At 44.2% G+C, this 24339-nt stretch overlaps 1 protein-coding gene across 4 annotated transcripts in view; it reads right to left on the bottom strand.

Annotated features, from left to right (window-relative positions):
- The window catches only part of ABL1 (ABL proto-oncogene 1, non-receptor tyrosine kinase), a 370450-nt gene that overhangs the window by 55331 nt on the left and 290780 nt on the right, over nucleotides 1-24339 (bottom strand). For all 4 annotated transcript variants that reach the window (XM_082263046.1, XM_082263045.1, XM_082263047.1 and 1 more), the window contains 2 exons: nucleotides 20665-20749; nucleotides 16887-17064 (listed from right to left, as the gene is read on the bottom strand). In XM_082263046.1, the coding sequence (XP_082119172.1) occupies nucleotides 16887-17064; nucleotides 20665-20749 (263 nt within the window). The remainder of the gene's footprint in view (nucleotides 1-16886; nucleotides 17065-20664; nucleotides 20750-24339) is intronic.

The raw sequence follows: 24339 nt of genomic DNA, 5'->3' as shown, positions 1-24339 counted from the left end.
CTTAGAAGGTATCTGAAACCATGCCGTCAGTAGCAGATCCTTTAAATCCTCTAAGTTTTGAGGTGGGGCCTCCATGATCAGACTTGTTTTTCCAGCACATCCCACAGAGGCTCGATTGGATTGAGATCTGGAGAATATGGAGGCTAAGTCAACTACTCAAACTTAGTGTGTTTCTCAAACCATTCTTGAGTTCATAAGGCAAGGCCACCTTCTTCCACTATTCCATGGTCCCGTTTTGAGGCTCATGTACCCATTGTAGATGCTTTTGGACAGGGTTCAGCATAAGCACCCTGATTGGTCTGCAGCCCTATATGCAGCAAACTGCAATGCACTGTGTGTTCTGTCGCCTTTTTATCAGAACCTTACCTCAGAATTTACCTGAATAGCGGCAGTCCCCTGATGGATTTGCGAACATAGCCCCATACCAAGTCTCAAATGACTAATCTAAACAAAGACTGATTTACAGCCTGGTCTTGATAAAGCTAAGGTCTGTGAAACGCGTCAACCCTTTGGCTGTATCACTTTTCTGCGACTGGAACTGGGTCACCTCATGGTATTTTGGCGGGGGACATAGGATCATCCTTATCTCCCCACCAGGAGGAAGTGTCCTTTGTTCCAGTTTCTTCCATGTCCTGCTCTGCTGGTTTTATATTGTGTTTTTTTGTGATGTCTTGGTTATGTGTCTGTTTTGGATATACATTTTTTTGTATGTTTCTATGATGATACACATGCTCTGTTTTTTAACTTGGAAAATATAATTTAATTTTTTTACTATTTTGGTCTCCAAACATTGCCAGTAAAGTCCGCCTAGAGAGGCAGAACTGGGGTTCTGCTAACTTTTTTGTTTTTATCAGAACCAGCATTAACATTTTCAGCAATTTGACCTACAGTAGCTTTTCTATTGGATCAGACAATACAGGCTAGCCTTCACTCCCAACATGCATCAATGAGCCTTGGCTGCCCATGGCCCTGTCTTCAGTTTCCTTCCTTGAACCATTTTTGGTTGGTCCTTACCACTGCAGACTGGAAACATCCCACAAGAGTTTTGGAGTTGCTCTGATTCTGTCATCTAGTCAGTACAATTTGGACCCTTGTCAAAGTAATTCAAGTCCTTACGCTTGCCCATTTTTTCAGCTTACAACACATTAATTTCACGGACATCATGTTCACTTGCTTCCCAATATATCCCACCTAATTCTGGATGCCAATGTAATGAGATGTCATTTACTTTACCTGTCAGTGGTCATAATGTTATAGCTAATTGGTATATATTGCTTAAAGAAGAGCTCCAGCCCCCCACTAAAATATTAAAAGTCAGCTGCTACAAATACTGCAGCTGCTGACTTTTAATATTAGGACACTTACCTGTCCATCGATCCTGCAATGTTGGCAACCCAGCTGATATTTCAATCCTCTCTCGGTTGCTGCCACCGCCATCCCGGCTATGGGAATCTGGCAGTGAAGCCTTGCCGCTTCACAGCGAGTTCCATACTGCACTTTCTGAATGGCCCAGCAATGGTGGAAGGAGCAGGGGGGCTCAACTTCTGGGAGACCTAATCTCGGGGAGGTCTCCAGAAAGTGGGGACGGGTACCAAAAACAGGTACCTGCTCCCCCCGCAAAAGGTGCCAAATGTGGCAGCCGGGGGGAGGTTTAAGCAAACAAGCAGAGCTTCCTCTTTTGGTTGGAGCACCACTTTAAGCATGTTTTCCAAACAAAACAAAATCCGCCAGTCCGTTTTTTTTTTTTGGCGGATCAGAACGGATGCCCAATGCATCTCTATGGGGCATCGGATGTCAGCAGAGACATGGATCGGATGGGATTGGATGAGAATGGACAGACGGTCCGTTCTTATCCGATTCCCGCATAGAGAACAGCGGGGACCTGACAGCTCTGTCTCTGCACACAGCGCGGAGACAGAGCTGCCATCCGCCTGCTCAGAAGGGGATCGGCGGAAAAAACTACAGTGTGAAAGGGGCCATATTCTAACAAATTAAAAGATATTAGCTAGAGTTTGACTTTAATGTGTTCATCTCTTTAAATATATTTAAAAGTACATGCCTATCTAAGACTAACTTGGTCACAGGGTGACAACCTGTGATTTCACTGCAGAATAAACAGCATTGCTACTCTATTACAGGAAGAAAAACAATGGATCTACGAGTCGAAAAACTGTTACAGCCGCATCATATATATCATTATTTTGCACAGTCACACTTTAAAGATCTATAATTAAACATGTTTAAAATACATTTTAAGAGACAAATCTTCCAGGGTTTATTTTGTTCAACCCGCTGGCTGAACTAATAAAAACTGTCTGTGTATGCCCAGTTTTAGTCTTTTTAAGGCTCCCCTCTGTCAAGGTCTTACCTTGCCTTCCTGTTGGCAGCCATCTTGAACACGGTAGGCGCTACCCATGATTGGACGCTCAGCATGCTCACTTGCCGCGGACTTTTGAAATTGATATGCCTTGATTCTTGATTCTTTTTACCTAATGTAAGTGCAACATTTTACTATTGCCTGTCCATTCTTTTGAGGTTGGAGATGTAATACAGAGGTGCGCTTGTGGATTGACTCAGCTATATGCCCATTGGATCATCTTTGAGATCGCTCTTTTGATGACCTGAGATCCTGTTTGATATTATGTCCCCGATTTGACCACTCTAATATGGGGGTCAAATGCTTCTGGTAAGCATTTTGTTTGACTATCACGATTGGGTGTTCATCTACCTGTATTTAACCACTGGTGCCTGGGAATCTTGTTCTGGCTCTCTTCTCCTGGTTTCCTCTGAGTTGGACTTTATTAATTTCTGGACTGCACATTACTCCTTATTTAATTTTTATCCTTTATATGGTTTATTAGCTTTTGGCGCTGCTTTTATCTCTTTTATATACATCTTGAACATGTGCAGACTGCTTATAAACTCTGTTTGCATCATCACTTGCCGGCTGCCTAGGCGTCGTTCAGTGATGATGCTGCACACCTGACTATTTTTATTACCTGATGACTTGCAGTCCTTGCTCCAAGGTGCATCACTGCTAGCGCAGTCTTCTGTTCTCCATGTTCCTTCGTGCATGACCTGGCTTGGCTGTTGACTTTCCTGGCTCTCGATTCTGAATCAGCTTATGTCCCCGCATTGGCAGATGACCCATCATCAGTTGACTACAAGAGTCTGGTCTCTACCCCGGCTTGGATGACTACCCACGTCCGGACTCGATCCCGGCTTAGATGACTACCCACTTCCGGATTCGATCCCGGCTTGGATGACTACCCACTTCCGGATTCGATCCCGGCTTGGATGACTACCCTCTTCTGGACTTGACCCCGGTTGTGCCTGATTTCGCTCCTCTCTCTCGCTGTGTGTTTATTGTTGTTGCCCTAATAAACTGCTTTATTTTACTTGCATCTTTGTGTGGTCTGGTTTCCTGACACCCTCCCGCCACAGCTGTTCCAAAAACAGCTAGGAAGGAGATGGCTGCTCCATAACAGCAGGTAGTAAAGGCCGTGAGCACTTTTTCGAGACAAGCAATTCAAATTCAGAGATTGAAGTGCACCCTCTCCCATCTGCATTTCTCTTGCATTGCTCACCTGTGGAAATTGTTCACAGCCAAGATTAATTGCCATTATGAAGCAGCCATCTCCTTCCTAGATGTTGTCAGAATGACAAAGCTAAAGGAGGAAGGGAGAGGCAGGTCAGGTCTCATAACTAGACTAAGGCTAGCCATACATGTTCAATTTTCTTGTACAATTTTCTTTTAGATTTACCAAAATCCATATAATATGAGGTCAAGATTAAACAAAACTTCAATTGTAACCAATTAGGCAGGCCCATGTACTAATAGTTGAAGGTAAATCAAAAGAAAATTGCATAGAAAACTAAGAAAATTGTATAATGTATGGCCAGCCTTAGAAATCACAGGTCACAAATTACTACTTGTACCTTGTCCAATAGGAGACAGGACTGGAAATAAATAGACCTTGTTTAACTGAAAGATCTTGTTTAAGTTTTAACTGGTATTACCATACAATAGAGAGGCCTGCTCTTCATATGATTTGCAATACTGTTGCACAGAGAAATTTGAATTATCTGGCAGTTTTACAATATCATAGCTACTTTACATTTCAAATGGTAAATTCTTAAATAAAATACTGGTCACAGCCCAACATCCTAATAGAATAGCAGTAGATATTGAAAAAAGGCTCCAGAGACTTGAAAGTATTACTAAAGGCAAAACTATTTCTTTCATTTTGGATAGAGTGGAGAGGGATTAGAACACCTGTCAGTTTTGTATTGCTGTCTGTGCCCCCGTTAGGGAGATTCACCCTCTCCATTTGTCCTGTTTACGATTATCAATGAAAGTGAAAGAAAATCCCAAATTTTTGGTTGTCCCCAGAAAAGTAGTAAGAGGGGAAATCTTCCAATGGGGACACTAGTCTTGGTGACCTGGGGGGTCCTTAAGGAATTCCCTTAATTTGCAGGGATTTTACTTTGCTTCCTGTTTGGCTATGTGACAGGAAGTGAAATCTCCGCAATGGGACACAGATGGCGAAAAATAAATAACAGGGGTTAGACTTAGAACGCTACGTTGCTCTATCCAAAATTAAAAAAAAGAAAAGATTTGCCCATAGTTCTACTTTAAAACAATGACCTTCCTTCAACGGGCCCATACTGTGGGAATAATCCCGGGTGCGAATGATTGCGGGTAGGACTCAAGGTGTATATACACCAGACATCTGGTAAGTGCATAGGCACGGTGGAGGGGACCAGACATTTGGTGAGTGCATAGGCACGGTGGAGGGGACCAGACATTTGGTGAGTGCATAGGCACGGTGGAGGGGACCCGACATCTGGTGAGCGCACAGGCAGGGTGGAGGGGACCAAACATCTGGTGAGTGCATAGGCACGGTGGAGGGGACCAGACATTTGGTGAGTGCATAGGCACGGTGGAGGGGACCAGACATTTGGTGAGTGCATAGGCACGGTGGAGGGGACCCGACATCTGGTGAGTGCATAGGCACGGTGGAGGGGAGCACTATTTGAGTTGACTTTATATAAGAAGTGCACTTGGGGCTTTTCATTTAACCTATATAACAAGAAGATCTTCTCCCCATATTCACTATAGTGTTTGAATGACACGTTTCTTCAAGGACTTACAATTTCTTTGACTGGATCCTTAGCAGATGGATTAGCCTCATTATAGTATATGTGGCTATTGGTCTTGTTATAGCACTGATTTGGACACCTATTATCATTTTAGATTTTTTAGCGCTGCACTTTTTGTTTACATGTCTTTCTGAGGGTTATATATTCACCTTTGTGTGCTAGCTGCTGTTGCTACATTTGGTTTCACCAGCGCTCACTTTCTTTATGCGTGGGCCCATACAAATGCATTCTGAAAGCCCATGTACTCTGCTAGAAAATTCTAAAGAGGATGAGTGCTTGTTTGTGTGATGTTGAAGTCATGTCCATTATGTATGGTGCATCCAAGATCCTAGGCAGGACAATGTGGGCCAGAGGAGGGGGGGGGGGGCTTGGTTTCAAAGGTAGGGTTGTGGCCTGGCTGTGGGGAAGCCACCATGAGCCTACGGATATGGCCTTTAACCACTTTAGGACAGCTCACTGTGCTGCTACTGCGGCACAGTGGCAGCCCTGGGTCGCTCCCACTTTGTTTAGACACAGCGGGAGTCGGGCCGGAGGAGGAGAGGCAGCGATTGCCTTCTCTCTTCCCCGATCGTCGGAGAAAGTGTGAGAAGATCCGCCAGCTTGCGTAAACAAAGCAGGCGGATCTTCTCTGAGACAGACAGGACAGACAGGAGGAGATCACAGGATTCAGCATAGCTGAACCTGCGATCTCTGTCTCTGTCACAGAACACCCTCCCCCCACATCAGTAAGCATGAGGCATACTTTTAACCCCTTGATCACCAACAGTGTTAACCCCTTCCCTGCCAGTGTCATTATTACAGTAACAGTGCATATTTTTAGCACTGATTACTGTAGCAATGTCACGGGTCCCCCACAAAAGTGTCAAAAATGTCAGTTAGGGGTCCGATCTGTCCGCCGCAATGTCAATTTGAAGATTGCCACCATTACTAGTAAAAAAAAAAAAAAACAATAAAAATAACAAATCTTTCCCGTAGTTAGTACGCGATACCTTTTGCGCAAGCCAATCAAAATACACGTATTGCAATTTTTTTTACCAAAAATATGTAGCAGAAAACAAATTGGCCTAAAATGTTAAAAAATTTTGATTTTTAAATATTTTTTTGGGAATGTTATATATCAGAATGTGAAAAATTGTTATTTTTTTTTCAAAATTGTCGCTCTTTTTTTCAAAAATTTAAAATTGCACAGGTGACCAAATACCACCAAAAGAAAGCTCTATTTGTGGGGAAAAAAAGGACGTAAATTTTGTTTGGGTACAGAATTGCATGACCGCGCAATTGTCAGTTAAATTCACGCAGTGCCGAATCGCAAAATATGGCTTGGTCAGGAAGGGGGTAAAATCTTCCAGTCTTAAAGTGGATAAAAATACGCTCATTGAGAATTTTTTTGTCAAAGACATGTAGCTAAATACATTTTGGCCTAAATATATGACAAAAATTTAACATATTGGATATTTTTTAACAGTCAAAGTAGAAAATGTAAATTTTTCACAAAATTTTCGCTCTTTTTTTATTAATATCGCAAAATATAAAAAGCGCAGAGGTGATCGAATGCCACCAAAAGAAAGCTCTGTTCGTGGGGAAAAGAAGAACATAAATTTAGTTTGGGTACAGCATGGCATGACCGCGCAATTGTCAGTTAAAATCGCGCAGTGCCAAGTTGAAAAAAGTGGCCTGGTCATTGAGCAGCAAAATCTTCCGGTCTTAAAGTGGTTAAACTAAGCATAGTGTCTTTAAAACCTTGACTGCATGATACATTTCAAAGGTGAACTAACCCTATAATTTTTTCTTAAATGAGTGTGTAAGGCGCAAAGTACCATAACGCATAGCAACTAATCAGAATTCACATTAATAAAGCTCCACCATCACACTCCTGGCACTGTTTTTTTGAAACCCTGAAAGCATAATTCTATAATTCTCATAAAAGTAACTGTACTGCATGGCAGAAAATCAAACCTGTTCTGACAGCAGGAGCAAGGGCGAAAAATTTAATACAAAGGAGTCCGACACTCCTATCTGGATGCCTACAGGTACTTTAATGCAGATAGGAAATATTTGAATCCATGTACAACAATAGAGAAGGCTGAGAATACTGCTACCTAATCAATACGTTGCCCTCTTCAAAATGACTTCTAGAGCCTACAGCAGCAGACACATCTAGACAATACGTGTGCTAATGCTTGTGCTCCTGTTAGCACCAGGTAACCTCTGTCATTTAAGTAAGCTGAATCTCAGAAGAATATTTTCTCTCCTTTTCTGCCTGTCAAACAGTGAAATATAAACTATGGAACAGAAATACCCTCTACATCCAGTCCCATTATTAGAAAGATGCTGCACCTTAACCACTTGCCGACTGGGCCAAAGGCCAATGACATCCTGGTCGGCAAGTGGCATCCTGGTCGGCAAGTGGAACACCGGGGTTATGGTTGCAGTAATATGCCATAACCCAGGTATTGTTTTTTCAGCCGGTGATTCTCTACAAGATAAAAGTTTTCTGAGTGGATCCCTTTTAGAAGCAGCGGGAGGGGCTCCCCCCTCTCCCTCCCGCTGCTTCTCGAGCCTACCGGACGATCAGTGAAGCCCAGGACCCATTGTTTTTTCAGCCGGTGATTCTCTACAAGATAAAAGTGTTCCGAGTGGATCTCTTTTAGAAGCGGCGGGAGGGCTGCCCCTCTCCCACCCGCTGCTTCTCGGGCCTACCGGACGATCAGTGAAGCCCAGGACCCATTGTTTTTTCAGCCGGTGATTCTCTACAAGATAAAAGTTTTCCGAGTGGATCCCTTTTAGAAGCAGCGGGAGGGGCTCCCCCTCTCCCTCCCGCTGCTTCTCGAGCCTACCGGACGATCAGTGAAGCCCAGGACCCATTGTTTTTTCAGCCGGTGATTCTCTACAAGATAAAAGTGTTCCGAGTGGATCCCTTTTAGAAGCGGCGGGAGGGCTGCCCCTCTCCCTCCCGCTGCTTCTCGAGCCTACCGGACGATCAGTGAAGCCCAGGACCCATTGTTTTTTCAGCCGGTGATTCTCTACAAGATAAAAGTGTTCCGAGTGGATCCCTTTTAGAAGCGGCGGGAGGGCTGCCCCTCTGCCTCCAGCTGCTTCTCTGGCCTACCGGACGATCAGTAAAGCCCAGGACCCATTGTTTATTCAGCCGGTGATTCTCTACAAGATAAAAGTGGTCCGAGTGGATCCCTTTTAGAAGCAGCGGGAGGGCTGCCCCTCTGCCTCCAGCTGCTTCTCTGGCCTACCGGACGATCAGTAAAGCCCAGGACCCATTGTTTTTTCAGCCGGTGATTCTCTACAAGATAAAAGTGGTCCGAGTGAATCCCTTTTAGAAGCGGCGGGAGGGCTGCTCCTCTCCCTCCTGCTGCTGTCCGGGCCTACCGGACGATCAGTGAAGCCCAGGACTCGTTTTTTCAGCTGGTGATTCTCTACAAGATAAAAGTGGTCCGAGTGGATCCCTTTTTAGAAGCAGCGGGAGGGCTGCCCCTCTCCCTCAAGCTGCTTCTCGGGCCTACCGGATGATCAGTAAAGCCCAGGACCTATTGTTTTTTCAGCCGGTGATTCTCTACAAGATAAAAGTGGTCGGAGTGGATCCCTTTAAGAAGCAGCGGGAGGGGCTGCCCCTCTGCCTCCCATTGAATCCCGGGTCTACCGGGCGATCAGTGAAGCCCAGGACCCATCTGGCGCCGGTGTTCTATCAGAATGACCAAAAAAAGTGCTTTGTGTTCCACACCACTATGCATTCCAAATCTGACAGGTAGCAGTAATCTGATAGAACGCCCATGTGCAAATCTTACTACAAACAAAAAACAAAGAAAGGGCGCACCGGCCTAGCGCATTATCCTCAGTAAGGCTTTATTAGTACAAAAAAGGCTACTCACAAACAGAAGATGTAAACCAGCATATCAAATTCAAATGTTGGAATCCCTTGTTACAATGTCCCCTTGTCCTTGATAGAATGACGGCTTACACGTTTCGAGGCTTCGCCTCTTCCTCAGAGCCTCGAAATGCATCAGCCGTCATTCTATCAAGGACAAGTTGACATTGCAACAATGGATTCCAATGTTTGAATTTGATATGCTGGTTTACATCTTCTGTTTGTGAGTAGCCACTTTTATTTTGTACTAATAAAGCTTTACTGAGGATAATGCGCTAGGCCGATGCGCCCTTTCTTTGTTTTTTGTTTGAAGTACTTTGTTGACCACCCCGGTCTTAGAGGGCAGCAAGGCCTTAGCCATTGGGGATGCCAAGTAAGAGTTCGGTGATAGGAGTGGTCTGGGAGCCCTGTTTCTGAGCGCAAGAGCAAGGTGTTATGCATTGCAAATTTGTTTTGGAGTGGACATCTTACTACACCCAGCTATGTCTTGAATTTTTGAGCGTTTTTAGCAATAAACTGAGTGTATATAAAGAAATCTAGTATATTGACATCTGTAATGCTGTTTTGATGCTACTGTTTTAAAGAAGCTGGATGCCAGCAGTAGGAAAGTGGTGAATGTTGGTACACCCAGCACTGCTAGCATCACAGATATCAATATACCATATTTATTTATATCAGCTCCCTTCATTGCTAAAATTACTCTGAAATGAAAGACGTAGCTGGGTGTAGTAAGATGTCCGCCTTTGTGTTCTATTAGATTATGGCACTTTTCCACTGCAAGTACCGGCTCGGCTCCACTCGGCTCTGCTTGGCTCGGTTTGGTTTTACACTGCGTGGTACCGCATGGTACGGTGTTGGAACGGTTCGGTACGGTTTGCTTTTCCACTAATAGTAAGTGCGTGGGATAACAACGATTTTCTGACCAATCAGTGGCTAGTAGTGACAAACAGTCAAGGCTGCATGCAAAGGATTGTGTGATATGGTACCGGTACGGCCCTCTTGGAACCACAACCGGGCCGTACGGGCATCCATGCAGTGGAAAAGCGCAAAAGCGAGCCGAACTGTTTGGTTCCATGCAGTGGAAAAGTGCCATTAGCAAACCTGGTAGCAGACTTGGACTATTCGATTACAGCTACCCATCAGCACGCATGCGCAGTCATTTTTTTTGTTTGTACGAACGTCACTTCCGTTGCACAATCTGATGGGTAGCGGCATTCTGATAGAACATGGGCTTGCAGTAGAGATCAGTGAAGGCAAGATGGCCTCCACTCACCTCTATGGCCTTGGATGACCCAAGCGACGTCATGATGTCACTTCCGGTTCCTCTGGCATGTAAACAAGGCTTTTTTTTTTTTTTGTTAAAGCAAAGGATCAAAAACATTTTTTGTGAGGAGAGATTTGAGGTCTTATAGATCGTGTTGCCATAAAAAATTGCAACGACTGCTATTTTATTCTCTAAGGCCTGCAAAAATAATATATATATATATATATATATATACTGTATTTAATGTTTGGGGGGTAAGTAATTTTCTAGGAAAAAGAAAAAACATGATTTTTACATATTAGAGAGAAGTGTCTGAATTGGGCCAGTAGGCAAGTGGCTAATATGGGTCACACATATAAGAGTACAGAACTTTATTAGTTCTGCTACTATCAGTGGTGGCTGGTGCTCGGTAATTCAGGGCGGGGGGGGGGTGTCAAACCAATGCGCACCCCCCCCCGGTCGGTCCGTCAGTCGACACGTTCCCCCTCAAGTCTGCCTCCTTACCCCCTCCTTCCTCCTATCCGAGCCGGGGAGTGCAGGATGGCTGACCCGTGGTCCTTCTCCTCTAGCCGTGCCTCTTTTGCCTCTTCCTGGCCACTGGCATGTAAGATTGCTTCTCCTTTTGGCCAATTGGAAAAGGGGCCTCACAACCCTCTTCCTGATTGGGTGGGAGGAGAGTCAGTGTGACAATAGCGAATATTCATTCGCTAGTGTCACACAACTGGGTGGGCTCAGGGCGCAGCTCTCCGCTCCCCGAGCCCACCCTTTTTTGAAGCCCATTAGAGCCTCTGGCTCGAATCACATGCTTTAAAAAAGAAAACAAATCCCCTATTGGAATCCATGCAGATTAGGGGGCTGGACGCATGGATGGGGGCAGCGCCCCCAATAGAAGGGCCACCCCTGGCTACTATTATACTTAGAGAAACAATGATCAGACTGTATTAATAAGCTCAGATCATACTGGATGAGATTACAAAAGAGAAGGGACAGGCTCAGACACATAGAAAGTATAACATAAAGCTATCTGCTGCAAAATAGCTTTTTCACTTAAAAAAAAATAAACATTTTTTTAAGTACACCTCTCATAAGAGAAATTGTCTTTGCTGGCTTTTTTTTTTTTTTTAAATGCTGGTTTCCTGGCAACAAAGAGGACCCGCTGCCTTTAATAATTTGAATTACTGGCCAGAACCAGCAAATGAGGACATCTGACCTACTGGAATAGCATAATACTACTGGGTCAGAAACTCAAAGTACTCAGAGCAAACCAGCTGCTAGCATTTTAAGAATGCGGTCAGTAATGGCAGCCCCGTTATTTCTCTCATGACAGCTTAACTTCAAAGAGAAACTCCCTGCTACTTTAATTTAAATATATTCCTCACTAGTAACAAAAGGATATAAATCCACTTTATAAGCACAAAATGTCTTTGAAACTGAGATTTTACCTTGTAAAGCCATCAGTGACGTCATTGTGCTGATCGTAGTCTTTGGAATGAGCAGAGCTGTGGGAGGGACCCAGCAGATCCACCCACTACAGACTACCAGCAAACAAAAACTACAGGAAGGGGGCGGAGACAAGACCAGTCATCCTGCACAAGGAGAGAGAGCAGCAGTGAGAGGTCTTTATTACAGGAAGTTCCTGTACAGAGGGAAAGTTTCACCCTGGATTACTGTACAGATCCGGAAGAAATATAATACCAAGGACACCAAAATTTAAGTATGGACATACAGGTGCGTCTCATAAAATTAGATCATCATCAAAAAGTTTATATATTTCAAGAATTCAATTCAACAAGTGATACTCATATTTTATATAGATGTGTTACACACAGAATAATTTATTTCGAGCATTTCTTTATTTTAATTTTGATGATTATGGCTTACAGCTAGTGACACCCCAACATTCAGTATCTCAGAATATGAGAATATTACATAAGACCAATAAAGAAAAAAATAAAAGGATTTTTAATACAGAAATGTTGGCTTAGTGAAAAGTCTGTCCATGTACAGTATAGTATGCACTCAGTACTTGGTTGGGGCTCCTTTTGCATGAATTACTGCATCAATGCGGCGTGGCATGGAGGCCATCAGCCTGTGGCACTGCTGAGGGGTTATGGAAGCCCAGGTTGCTTTGATAGCAGCCTTAAGCTCATCTGCATCATTGGGCCTGGCGTCTCTCATCTTCCTCTTGACAATACCCCACAGATTCTCTAGGGAGTTTAGGTCAGGCGAGTTTGCTGGCCAATCAAGCACAGTGATACCATGATCATGTGACCAGGTATTGGTAGTTTTGTCAGTATGGGCAGGTGCCAAGTCCAAGTCAGTGGGCAGGGAGAAGTCGGGACTCTGGGGGAGGAGGAGGACTCACAGTGCTGGCAGCCGTCCCACACGTTCAGCGGTGAGCAGCGCGCCGTGAACAGCTGCACAGCTATCCAATCATGCGTGCCTGCACATCTGATTGGTTCAATGTGCCGCTACCACGTGATTGGTTCGTTGTGCCGTGCTCACCGCTCCGTCAAGAGAACTAGCTCTAGCTTTTTTTCTTTAACTCCACTTTTGTTGAGAAAAAAAAAAAAACATTCCCCTCTGGGTGATCTCTGTACATTGCAAAGATCATAACAAACTTTGTTGCAGATTCCTAACTTTTGTTATTCTGATGAAATCATTGTTTGTTCCTCTGTGCTGAGTGGGTCTAATGGGAGTGGTTTCATAATTATCAATCAGATGTGCAGCTGCAGAGCTCTAATGAAGAAATCTGCTGGGCCTGCATCCCTTAAGACGTATTCCTATGAAAAGTCTCTCAACAAAAATGATATTTTTGTTGCAGGGGATGCCAGAAATCGGACTTGTATGTTAGGCTAGCCATACATGTTAAATTTTATTGCACAACTTTGTTGCAGATTCCTAACTTTTGTTATTCTGATGAAATCATTGTTTGTTCCTCTGTGCCGAATGGGTCTAATAGGAGTGGTTTCATAATTATCAATCAGATGTGCAGCTGCAGAGCACCAATGAGGAAATCTGCTGGGCCTGCATCCATTTAGACGTGTTCCTATTAGTCTCTCAACAAAAATGACATTTTTGTTGCAGGGGATGCCTGAAATCTGACTTGTATCTTAGGCAGACTTCTGGGAAAATTGGTGAGCCAATCACACAAGCAGGAAATTATGTTTCTGGGGGTGTGGTCAGTATACATTCTGTGTACAGAACACCTCCAGGCGGCCATATTGCATTACATTTTCAGAAAATTACAACAGCTGCAGATTGAAAAGGAAAGGTCATTTTTAATAACATTCAATTACAATATGATTTGTGTCGCAATTGTATACTCTATATTGTTTTTTCTTTATTCCCTTTTTTTTTCCTACGAAACTGGAGTTAAACTTTAATAAAACAGTAGAGATTACATGGGCAAACTAGTAAGGGTACTCAGGAGGCCTCCCCCATGCTTGTTCTCTGGCATAAGTTTTATTATTCTCAAGTAAAAGCTGCTCATCTTTCATGTTTATCAGCATCCAGCACATGAAAGAGAAAAAAAAATAAGACAATCTTGATGTTTTTTTGATCAAATAAAGGCTCGAAAGTCTGACACTTAGCTGTTAAAGGGCAACTTCGCCAAAGCCCAAAATTCCATTGTAGCTATTCTACAATGCAGGGGTCTTCAAACTATGGCCCTCCAGTTGTTCAGGAACTACAATTCCCATCATGCCTATGTCATGTAACAAGACAAGACAAACATACCTGAACATATTTATAATTAACCACTAGTTGTCGACCAGTTCTGACATTTCTGTAAAAATCTGCATTTTTTTGCAAGAAAATTACTTAGAACCCCCAAATCTTTTTCTTAAACAGAAGCCCTAAAGAATAACAATGGGATTTTTGAATTACCCTAAAACACATTTCTCTGATGTTCATTGACAGACACAGCTCCTGACCTTCTTAACCATTGGGTTATACTGCCCCCTATAGGAGTAGGACACTAGGCAGGAAAAAAGGCTGGCTGTGCCAAATCGGCAGTCCCAGGGGGTATACTCCCTCTCTCTGCTATAGGAACTCAGTTTTGTTACAAGCAGTGTCAGAAGAATTACAACTCCACAGAGGGGCGGGTGCTGTGTCCGTCAATGAATAGCAAAGAAATTGATTTTATGGTAAGGCCCCTTTCACACGGGCGGTGCGCCCGACGGAGTCCATTCTGCTCAGCAGGGGATTGATCCTCTGATCCCCGCTGAGCAGGCAGATGACAGCTCCGTCTCCGCTCTGTGTGCAGAGACGGAGCTGTCAGATCCCTGCTGTCCTCTATGGGGAGATCAAATGAGAACGGACCGGATTTCACAGACAGGATCGGATCAGATAGAAGCGGGTGTCAGCGGAGATGTCTCCGCTGACACCCGCTGCCCCATAGGGATGCATGGAGCATCTGATCAGGTCCGCCTGAAAAATTGACAGTCAATAAATCTTGGATGTCCAGTCAATAAATCTGGATTTTGACTCAACCTGGAGGGCTGCCAATTCCTTTTCCTTTATCAAGTTTTCACGGAGGCGAGCCGGGGCATGCACCGGTGTGAGTCATCAGGCAATTACACCACCTTGAGCAGTGAGTTCTTGTCTTTTCAATTGAAAAATTGACAGGCGGATCGGATTAAATTGCCTGTGTGAAAGGGGCCTTAGTTAAAAAAAATCCCATTTTCTCTTTCATTCAATGACGGACACAGCTCCTGATCTTCATAACCATTGGGACGTCCCAAAGCAGTGTTAAACATGAGGGGGGAGGGAACAGCAAAAAAGAAGTTCCCAAGGCTAAATATAACCAGCCAAGTAAACAGGAGCTCAACCAAAACAACTGGAGCTCACCTGAAAAAACAATACACCCTCAAAGAGGACTAGGTCCTCTAAACAGCAGCCTGCAAAACCTTGCGGCCAAAGGAAGCATCCGCAGATGCCAACACATCAACTTTATAGAACTTGGTGAAAGTGTGCACCGACGACCAGGTGGCTGCCTTGCAAACCTGCGTCACTGTAGCCTGATGATGGAAGGCTGGCTGTTTTGAATGCTGTCAGTTTTTTGAATTTGGTGACGAGTACCCCGAAGTGATGTCATGACATCACTTTTGTGTTTTTTACATGGAGACCCGATCAAAGCCGAATGCGGCTTTGATCGGGTTTTCGGGCGGCCATGCAGGTCAGGTAGGACCACATCAGTTCCGGTATTCGGGTGGAACGCATTGCGTTCCAGGACGCCCGCTACTCCGTTTGTTTACCTGCTTGTATTAACTGCTAAAGTGTAAGTACCTATTTTACTGCATTACTTATCCTAATAAAATAGTTGAAACGGTATCACACTATTGAGTTCTCTTTGCCCTATACGACCCTCCTACCCCAAAACATCCCGAGGAGCTGGGACCCACCCACGGACCATCGGACAGGCTAATTCCCCGATAGGAGAGGACCTTAGGAGCCTGCCTTTTCTGGTTGGAATACCCCGGACCCCCAGGGACGCCCTGAAATACCTCCCCTCCCCACTATAGAAGGGAACCAGGAGATACCGAGAAGGAGCGCCAATTACATCTTTATACCCGCTCTATACCCCTGTGTGGGGTGGGTATATCTGGTTAGTAGGTTTTTCTTCCTTAGGGGTCACCCTACACCTCGCCAGTCACCCACCACAGGGTTTTTGTAAGAGTTATCATCTGCGTGGGTACACATCAAATCTTTGGAACTTTTTCCTTTTCCTTCATCCATATACCATTGGACTCATTATTACCATCTGGACTTTATCCTTGCTAATTTACTTTATTGCACCATTGGTGGTCACATTTTATATTTATTTAGATCACTAGCCTTTTTATTTATAGTACAACATTTCCAGCACTCCTTTTTCACTGCCACTTTATCCTGATATTTACATTTATTTATCTATTAATCACTTGTGTATATATATATATTTATATTGACTTGGTCACATTATGTACACTTTATCACTGGTTTATTATACTACATATAATATGCATATCTTCTATTTTTATTGTATTAATTGATCTTATTGATCCATTGTTGATTATATTTGTATCACATTTTTAGTGCACATATTTTTATCCATTTATTTATCTACATATCATCACCTTGTATACAGGCAGCGCCATCACCCATATTTACACTTACTAGGTCAGGTAGGATGCCTGGGTCTCCCAGTGGGACGGGAGACCCGGGCAAGCCGCAGGAGGGGGGGACATCCCCTTCCACTCCTTGTAATGACAGCCGAGCGGCTTCTCAGCCCCATTGATTGTCATTACAAGACAGCCAACCTTTGGTTATGGACGTCGGTATCGGGGTGATGCCTCTAGCTGCAGGCATCAGTCCGGTACAAGCACTTTCCCGAAATATCTGCAATATCAGTAACCTCAGGGGCCGATTCAGATATATCAGGGAAAGTGCATATCGGCCCTCGATATATCGGTGGTGCCGATAATTGGTCGATCCCTAGTGGAGACTGACAGAAAGTTCTTTCCCTGGTGGGATCTACTGTAAGAATAAATGGAGTTACTGATGTTTTGACCTGTTCGGTGCTTAGTTTGGGCCACCCACCTGTGAATGAAGTTCTTCTTCTCTAAATACTCCATAGCAGATGAGATCTGAGTCGCCATATGGAGCAGCACCACAGCTGTCACCTCTTGCCGATTGCAGTCCCGCAGGTAATCCAGGAGGTTACCGTATGTCATGAACTCCGTGATGATGTAAAACGGGGGTTCCCGCGTGCAAACCCCTAGAATAAAACAAGGTAGAGTAAAATATCTCAAAGAATGAGGTCTGATAGCTCGGTTAGGGTCATCATTAACCATCTATATATATATATATATTTATAAAAACACACACACACAGGTATACAGAAAATATAGAAATGGATATATCCCTTCGGTAGATAGACACAGTTGCAGTTCTGGGATAACTTTTAGATATAATAAAGAAATATATAAGTGAATATGGATATGTACCATTAACCTCTTATCTATCTCACAAAAGCGGAGAACTTCAGCTCTCAGAGAAGTTTTTCCTCTAAAAAAAAGGCCAAGATCCGTGTAAAAGTGGGTGCCAGTGGGGCTGTCTGTAATCTCGTGAGATTTTGTGAGATTACCGAGCTGCCCAGTTTAAAAAAAGTGTAATCGAAGATATACAGTATCTCACAAAAGTGAGTACACCCCTCATATTTTTGTAAATTATTTATTATATCTTTTCACATGACAACACTGAAGAAATGACACTTTGCTACAATGTAAAGTAGTGAGTGTACAGGTTGTATAACAGTGTAAATTTGCTGTCCCCTCAAAATAACTCAACACAGCCATTAATGGCTAAACCACTGGCAACAAAAGTGAGTACACCCCTAAGTTAAAATGTCCAAATTGGGCCCAATTATCCATTTTCCCTCCCCAGTGTCATGTGACTCGTTAGTTCTACAAGGTCTCAGGTGTGAATGGGGAGCAGGTGTGGTAAATTTGGTGTTAATCGCTCTCACTCTCTCATACTGGTCACTGGAAGTTCAATATGGCACCTCATGGCAAAGAACTCTCTGAGGATCTGAAAAAAAGAATTGCTACTCTACATAAAGATGGCCTAGGCAGCAGAAGATTGCCAAGATCCTGAAACTGAGCTGCAGCATGGTGGCCAAGACCATACAGTGGTTTAACAGGACAGGTTCCACTCAGAACAGGCCTCGCCATGGTCAACCAAAGAAGTTGAGTGCACGTGCTCAGTGTCATATCCAGAGGTTGTCTTTGGGAAATAGACGTATGAGTGCTGCCAGCATTGGTGCAGAGGTTGAAGGGGTGGGGGGTCAGCCTGTCAGTGCTCAGACCATACGCCGCACACTGCATCAAATTGGTCTGCATGCTTTTTTATTGGGAATGCTATATAGCAGAAAATAAAAAAATATTGTTTTTGTTTATAGCGCAAAAAATAAAAATCGCACAGGTGATCAAATACCACCAAAAGAAAGCTCTGTTTGTGGGAAAAAAGGACATCAATTTTATTTGGGTACAGCATCGAGCAACCACGCAATTGTCCGTTAAAGTAACGCAGTGCCAAATCGCAAAAAATGGCCTGGTCGTTCAAGTGGTTGTAAACCCTCTCTTATAACTTGTACCTATAGGTAAGCCTATAATAAGGCTTACCTAAAGGTACTGTAAATGTCTCCTAAATTTGCATTGTTTAGGAGATATTTACTTTTAATGCAGCCGATGACGTCATGGGCGCATTCGCGCTCTGAAGGAACGGCAACCCGTGCCGTTCCTTCAGAGCCCTGTGCTGTGAATGGTGGTTCCCGTAGTTTCATCGCGCCTCCGGTCAATCAGATGGCCAGAGAACGCAAACCAGGAAGCAGGACGGTCGAACATGTTGGCCATGTCACCGCTGATCGGGCGGCACTGCGGGGGCTTCGTTCTAAGGTAAGTATTTCATAATGAGCTAGTATGCAATGCACACTAGCTCATTATGCCTTTGGCTTACAGAGTTTTTTTTTTCTTTTTTTGGGGTTTACAACCTCTTTAAGGGGGTTAAACCTTCTGGGGCTGAAGTAGTTAAAACCTATTATAAATTCATTTGTTCGAACATACACAGCGAAAATAATTTTTGTACTAGTGGCTTTTAACCATGCCGTATTGCAAAAAATGGCCTGGTCATTAAGGGGGTAAAATCTTCTGGTCCAGAAGTAGTTTAACTACTTCCCGTCTGCCCGCCCGCCGTCAAATGACAGCGGAGCGGTGCGGCTATTGTTCTGGGACGCCGTCGTATCACGGTGCACCAGAACAGCCTCTCTCGCGCGCCCACGGGGGTGCGCAGTGCGGCGATCCTGGCCTCGCTGTGTTGCTAGGACACGACGCGACCCCTATCTTGGTAAAGAGCCAATGACTTTGGACACAGCCGATCACATGGGTAAAGAGCAATCACTGCCGGTCACATGTAAGTGAGGAAGTGCCATTTACTGGCTCTCTTTGCCTCACCCTGTCAGAGTGTGTGGCCAGGAGAGGAGAGCCGATCAGTGGCTCCTCAAAAGGGAACCAAGAAAAGGGAATCAGTGCCCTGATTACAGAAATTGGTAGAAAAACTCAAAAACAGTGCCCATCATCAGTGCCCACAGTGCTCATCATCAGTGCATACAAACAGTGCCCATAGTGTTGCCAGTCAGTGCCTGCTCATCTGTGCTGCCCATCAGTGTCCATCAGTGCCACCCGTCAGTGCCCGTCAGTCCCGCCCGTCAGTGCCGCCTTTTAGTGCCCATCAGAGTGGCATGTTAGTACCTCCTCATCAGTGCCCATATGTGCCACCTCAACAGTGCCCATCAGTGCAGCCTATCAGTGCCCATCGGTGCAGCCAATCAGTGCCCATCAGTGCAGCCAATCAGTGCCCATCAGTGCAGCCAATCAGTGCAGCCAATCAGTGCCCATCAGTGCAGCCAATCAGTGTCCATCAGTGCAGCCAGTGTCCATCAGTGCAGCCAGTGTCCATCAGTGCAGCCAGTGTCCATCAGTGCAGCCAGTGTCCATCAGTGCAGCCAGTGTCCATCAGTGCAGCCAGTGTCCATCAGTGCAGCCAGTGTCCATCAGTGCAGCCAGTGTCCATCAGTGCAGCCAGTGTCCATCAGTGCAGCCAGTGTCCATCAGTGCAGCCAATCAGTGTCCATCAGTGCAGCCAATCAGTGCCCATCAGTGAAGGAGAAAAATTTCTTTTTTTTTCAAAATTTTCTGTCTTTTTTTTTTTTTTGTAAGAAATAAAAAAAAAACCAGCGGTGATTAAATACCACCAAAAGAAAGCTCTATTTGGGCTCTTTCACATGGGCGATCCGATCAGATCCGCCTGTCAGTTTTTTAGGCGGAGCTGATCGGATCCTCCATGCAGCTCTATGGGGCAGTGGATGTCAGCGGAGACACCTCCGCTGACACCCGCTGCCAGCCGTATCCGATCCTGTCCGTGAAATCTGGATGGATGGAAACCCTATTTTTCCATCCGTTCAGGGATCGAATCAGATCGGATGAGAGCGGACAGGCGGTCCGCTCTCATCCGATCCCCCATAGAGAGCAGCGGGAGCTGTGACACCTCCCTCTCCGCACTGCAAGCGGAGACGGAGCTGTCATCCGCCGGCTCAGCGGGGATCGGCGGATCGATCCCCGCTGAGCAGCATGGATCCGCCTACAGAGGCGGACCGTGTGAAAGAGCCCTTAGTGTGAAAAAAAAATGATAAAAATAGCATATGGGTACAGTGTAGCAATTGTCATTCAAAGTGTGTCAGCGCTGAAAGCTGATTATTGGCCTGGGCAGGAAGGGGGTGAGAGTGCCCGGAATTGAAGTCGGTTAAAGAATGTTTACATACCAAGCAATTGCACCAGGTTGGGGTGTTTAACCTCCTTCATCACAGCAGCTTCTTTCAAAAACTCTTCCACTTCCATTGTGTCCTCCTGAAAACATAAGAGAAAAGAAGTAGGTTTTTCTTAAGGCTCCATTTAAAACGATTCATCAGAAAGTATAAAGCATCTCGAAGCACTCTTCATTCTTTCATTCCAGAGAGCATTCTCTGCCTGACTTTAATTAAAATGTGCTGCTAAAACATCAGTGGTTGGGAGCGATTATATAGCATTGCGTCTGAGGATAATGTAAAACTGCAAAACGTGAATCATTAGAGGAAACCTTCAGGCAATCACATGTTCTAACATTCAACACCCATTCACATGGTAAACAATGTCTTCCCATGCATTCACACATCAATAGGAGCTCGCTGCTTGAGAAATTGCAAGGAAAGGCTTTAAGGAAAAGTCAGCCACTAGGTGGCAGCGGATTACAGGACTGGTACATTCTATAAATCAATTGATATGAAGATGTTAGTCTCCCTAGGGGTCACTTAGGAGAATTTAGGGTAAATTCAGATTATTGAGCTGTGAATAATAAGACAGGGATCTCTACTTCTCCAACTCATCTTAAAAAACTGACCAATCCCTGTCCTGTCCCAACATTATCTAGACGTCACCCTGCTCAAAGCTCCTCAATCAGCACCGTTGCTCTTCTTACCAGTCCCTCTGTGTATCCCAGTCTTCCTGATTCTCTCGGCTCACTCAGCCGTTAGCAGCAGGGCCAGGACAAGGGGTGGGCAGGAGGGGAAGCTGCCCTGGGCACTGTGGTAGCATGTGAGGTAGGGGGGCACCACAAGGATAATGGGGAGGGGGGGGGGGAATTCATGTTAGGAAGGGGGTGGGACAGAGGTTAAGAATTGTTCTAGGAGGGAAACGTTTGGGAGGTGTGCGTTTGGGGTGGATTTGTGGGTTATTTGGGGGGAATTATATGGTGATTTGGGGGGATTTGTGTTGGGAGGATGGATAAGGGAAGAGGATTTTTGCTAGGAAGGGAAATCTGGGGGGTTTGTGCTATAAAATTAAAACGGTAGAGGGGAAATATTTTTTTAGGGGGGTATATGTGCTTGGGGGGATTTGTGCTAGAATGGGGGAGGGGACTTGTGCTGGACATGGAGGATTTGGAGTGGAAGAAAGGATTTGTGCTTGGAGGAGAAAATACGTTTTTTTTGGGGGGGGGGGGGATTTGTGCAGGGAGCATATGGGAAGAGGAATTGTGCTGGTGGGGATGAGGGGACAAAGGTTTGTGCTAGGAGGGGGGGGGGGGGGTTCAGCAGGGGATGGATTTGAACTTGCAGGAGGGGAATTATGCTTAGGCTCCATTCACACCTGGGCGTTTTTGAGCGTTTTTCAACTCCAAAAACGCTAAAAAAAACGCTCCAAAACGCCCAACAAGTAAAACCCCATTCATTTAAATGGCCCCTGTTCACAGCTGAGCGTTTTGCAAAATGCCTGTAGCTGAAAAAAGTACATGAGCTTCTTTTTGGGCTGATTACCAGCGTTTTTGATAGATGTCAATGCCTGCCTCCAAAAACACCTGAAAAAAACGCCTGAAAAACGCAGTATAAAAAAACGGACGAAAACGCTACGCTCAAGTGTGAATGCAGCCTAAGGTGGTGAGTATTTAGATTAGTGTTTTAATTTATTTTATTTTTTTTTGGGGGGAGGGGGTTTTCGCTGACATATAGTGCTCATTTATTTTTTTTTGAAGGACAGGAGTTGAGAACCACTGGTTTTCACAGACTTGAGTTCTTCACCTCATTCAGCCAGAAACAACCAGATTTGAAAACAATGATCTCAGGTCTATGGGCCATGCTAAAAACTCCAGTTTCCTTAAAAAATTGTTACAACAAATTTATGAGCTACATAAACCTTTTAATCTCATTCAGCAGTAAGCTTTGATTTTGCAAACTTGTCAGTAAATTCTCATTTTAAATTCCTTGCAAATGTATTCAGTTTGTGTACAGGATTTCAACAATTCGTATCTCCCTGCTCTTATAGGTGGCTAAAGGCTATTTCCAAAAATCTGCATGGACTAACTACATTCTCAGTATAAGCTCCTAAAGTGCAAAGCAATGTGATTTGACTGAACATGCCAAACAGACATCTGGGAAGTGCGCATGCCGTGTCAGCATTGAACAGCTGAAGGAGCCCTGTTCTTCAATGAAGCCTCTGGGTAAGGAGCTGCTCAACACTGTCAGCTTGTATATTTTCCCATTTGGTGCATTCTTCAGCACAGCAGGTGTGTTGCCTTGAGGCTACAATTAAACATACAAGCAGTATTAGCCCACAGCCTCTGAAGTGTGTTAAACTAAGGCCATACGCTGAGAGGAGTTTAGGTACTTTTTGGATTCTTATCAGCAAGAGCCCAATATGCTTGAGCCACAGACATTGGCAATCTGGCCTGTAACCTGAAAGGGTACGGCTCCCTATGCCATAAGAAAAGTAACCTTCTAGCTAAGAAGCAGGTATGTGCACCTGTGCGCATTTCTAGTTCTCTGTCCCTGCTAGTCTGTGATAGCAGCCAATCATCTAGCTATCGGTAACCAATCAGAGTGGTTTCTAAACAATACATCATCATAACAACCAATTATAGTGATCACTTTGTTCATTTACAAACCTATCCAGCCTGCAGTGTGCCTCTGTTTGATACTGTAGCTGTCAGAAACAAATACAATATTGAAAAAAAAAAAGATAAGTTCATCTTTCAAGTATCCAGCCTGCAGTGTGTGTCTTTTTGATACTGTAGCTGTCACAAACAAATACAATATTGAAAAAAAAAAAGATAAGTTCATCTTTTAAGTATCCAGCCTGCAGTGTGCCTCTGTTTGATACTGTAGCTGTCAGAAACAAATACAATATTGAAAACAAAAGATAAGTTTATCTTTCAAATATCCAGCCTGCAGTGTGCCTCAGTTTGATACTGTAGCTATCACAAACAAATACAATATTGAAAAAAAAAATCTAAGTTCATCTTTCAAATATTCAGCCTGCAGTGTGCCTCAGTTTGATACTGTAGCTGTCAGAAATACAATATTAAAAAAAAAAAAAAGATATGGTAATCTTTCAAGTATCCAGCCCGCAGTGTGCCTCTGTTTGATACTGTAGCTGTCAAACAAATACAATATTGAAAAAAAAAAAATTATAAGTTCATCATTCAAGTATCCAGCCTGCAGTGTGCGCCTGTTTGATACTGTAGCTGTCAGAAACAAATACAATATTGAAAAAAAAAAAAAGATAAGTTCATAAAAAAATATATTTTTCTTAAAATTCTCATGTGTGTGTATACAATACTTAGGCAGGTAATCAAAAGTTTGGGATTTCTTACACCTGCGGTTGGGGGGGGGGGGGGGGAGAGTCTGAGCTGCGTTTTTACTGCCCTCCCACTAAAGCGGAGTTCCAGCCTGTAAAAAAACAAAAATTTAAAGTCAGCAGCTACGAATACTGTAGCTGCTGACTTTTATTATAAGGACACTTACCTGTCCAGGGAGCCCGCGATGTCGGCATCCGAAGCCGATCCGTCCATTGGCTCCAGGTGCAGGCTCCAGCATCCTTACTAAGGAGATCGGAAATGAAGCCTTGCGGCTTCACAGCTTGTTTCCTACTGCACATGTGCGAGTAGCACTGCGCTTTCTGGATGGTAC

Source organism: Pelophylax lessonae (assembly GCF_965119305.1).
Source record: "Pelophylax lessonae genome assembly, chromosome: 7".
NCBI classification, from domain to species: Eukaryota; Metazoa; Chordata; class Amphibia; order Anura; family Ranidae; genus Pelophylax; species Pelophylax lessonae.
The sequence above is the reverse complement of the archived record's forward strand: the minus strand, read 5'-3'. Positions and strand labels throughout refer to the sequence as shown.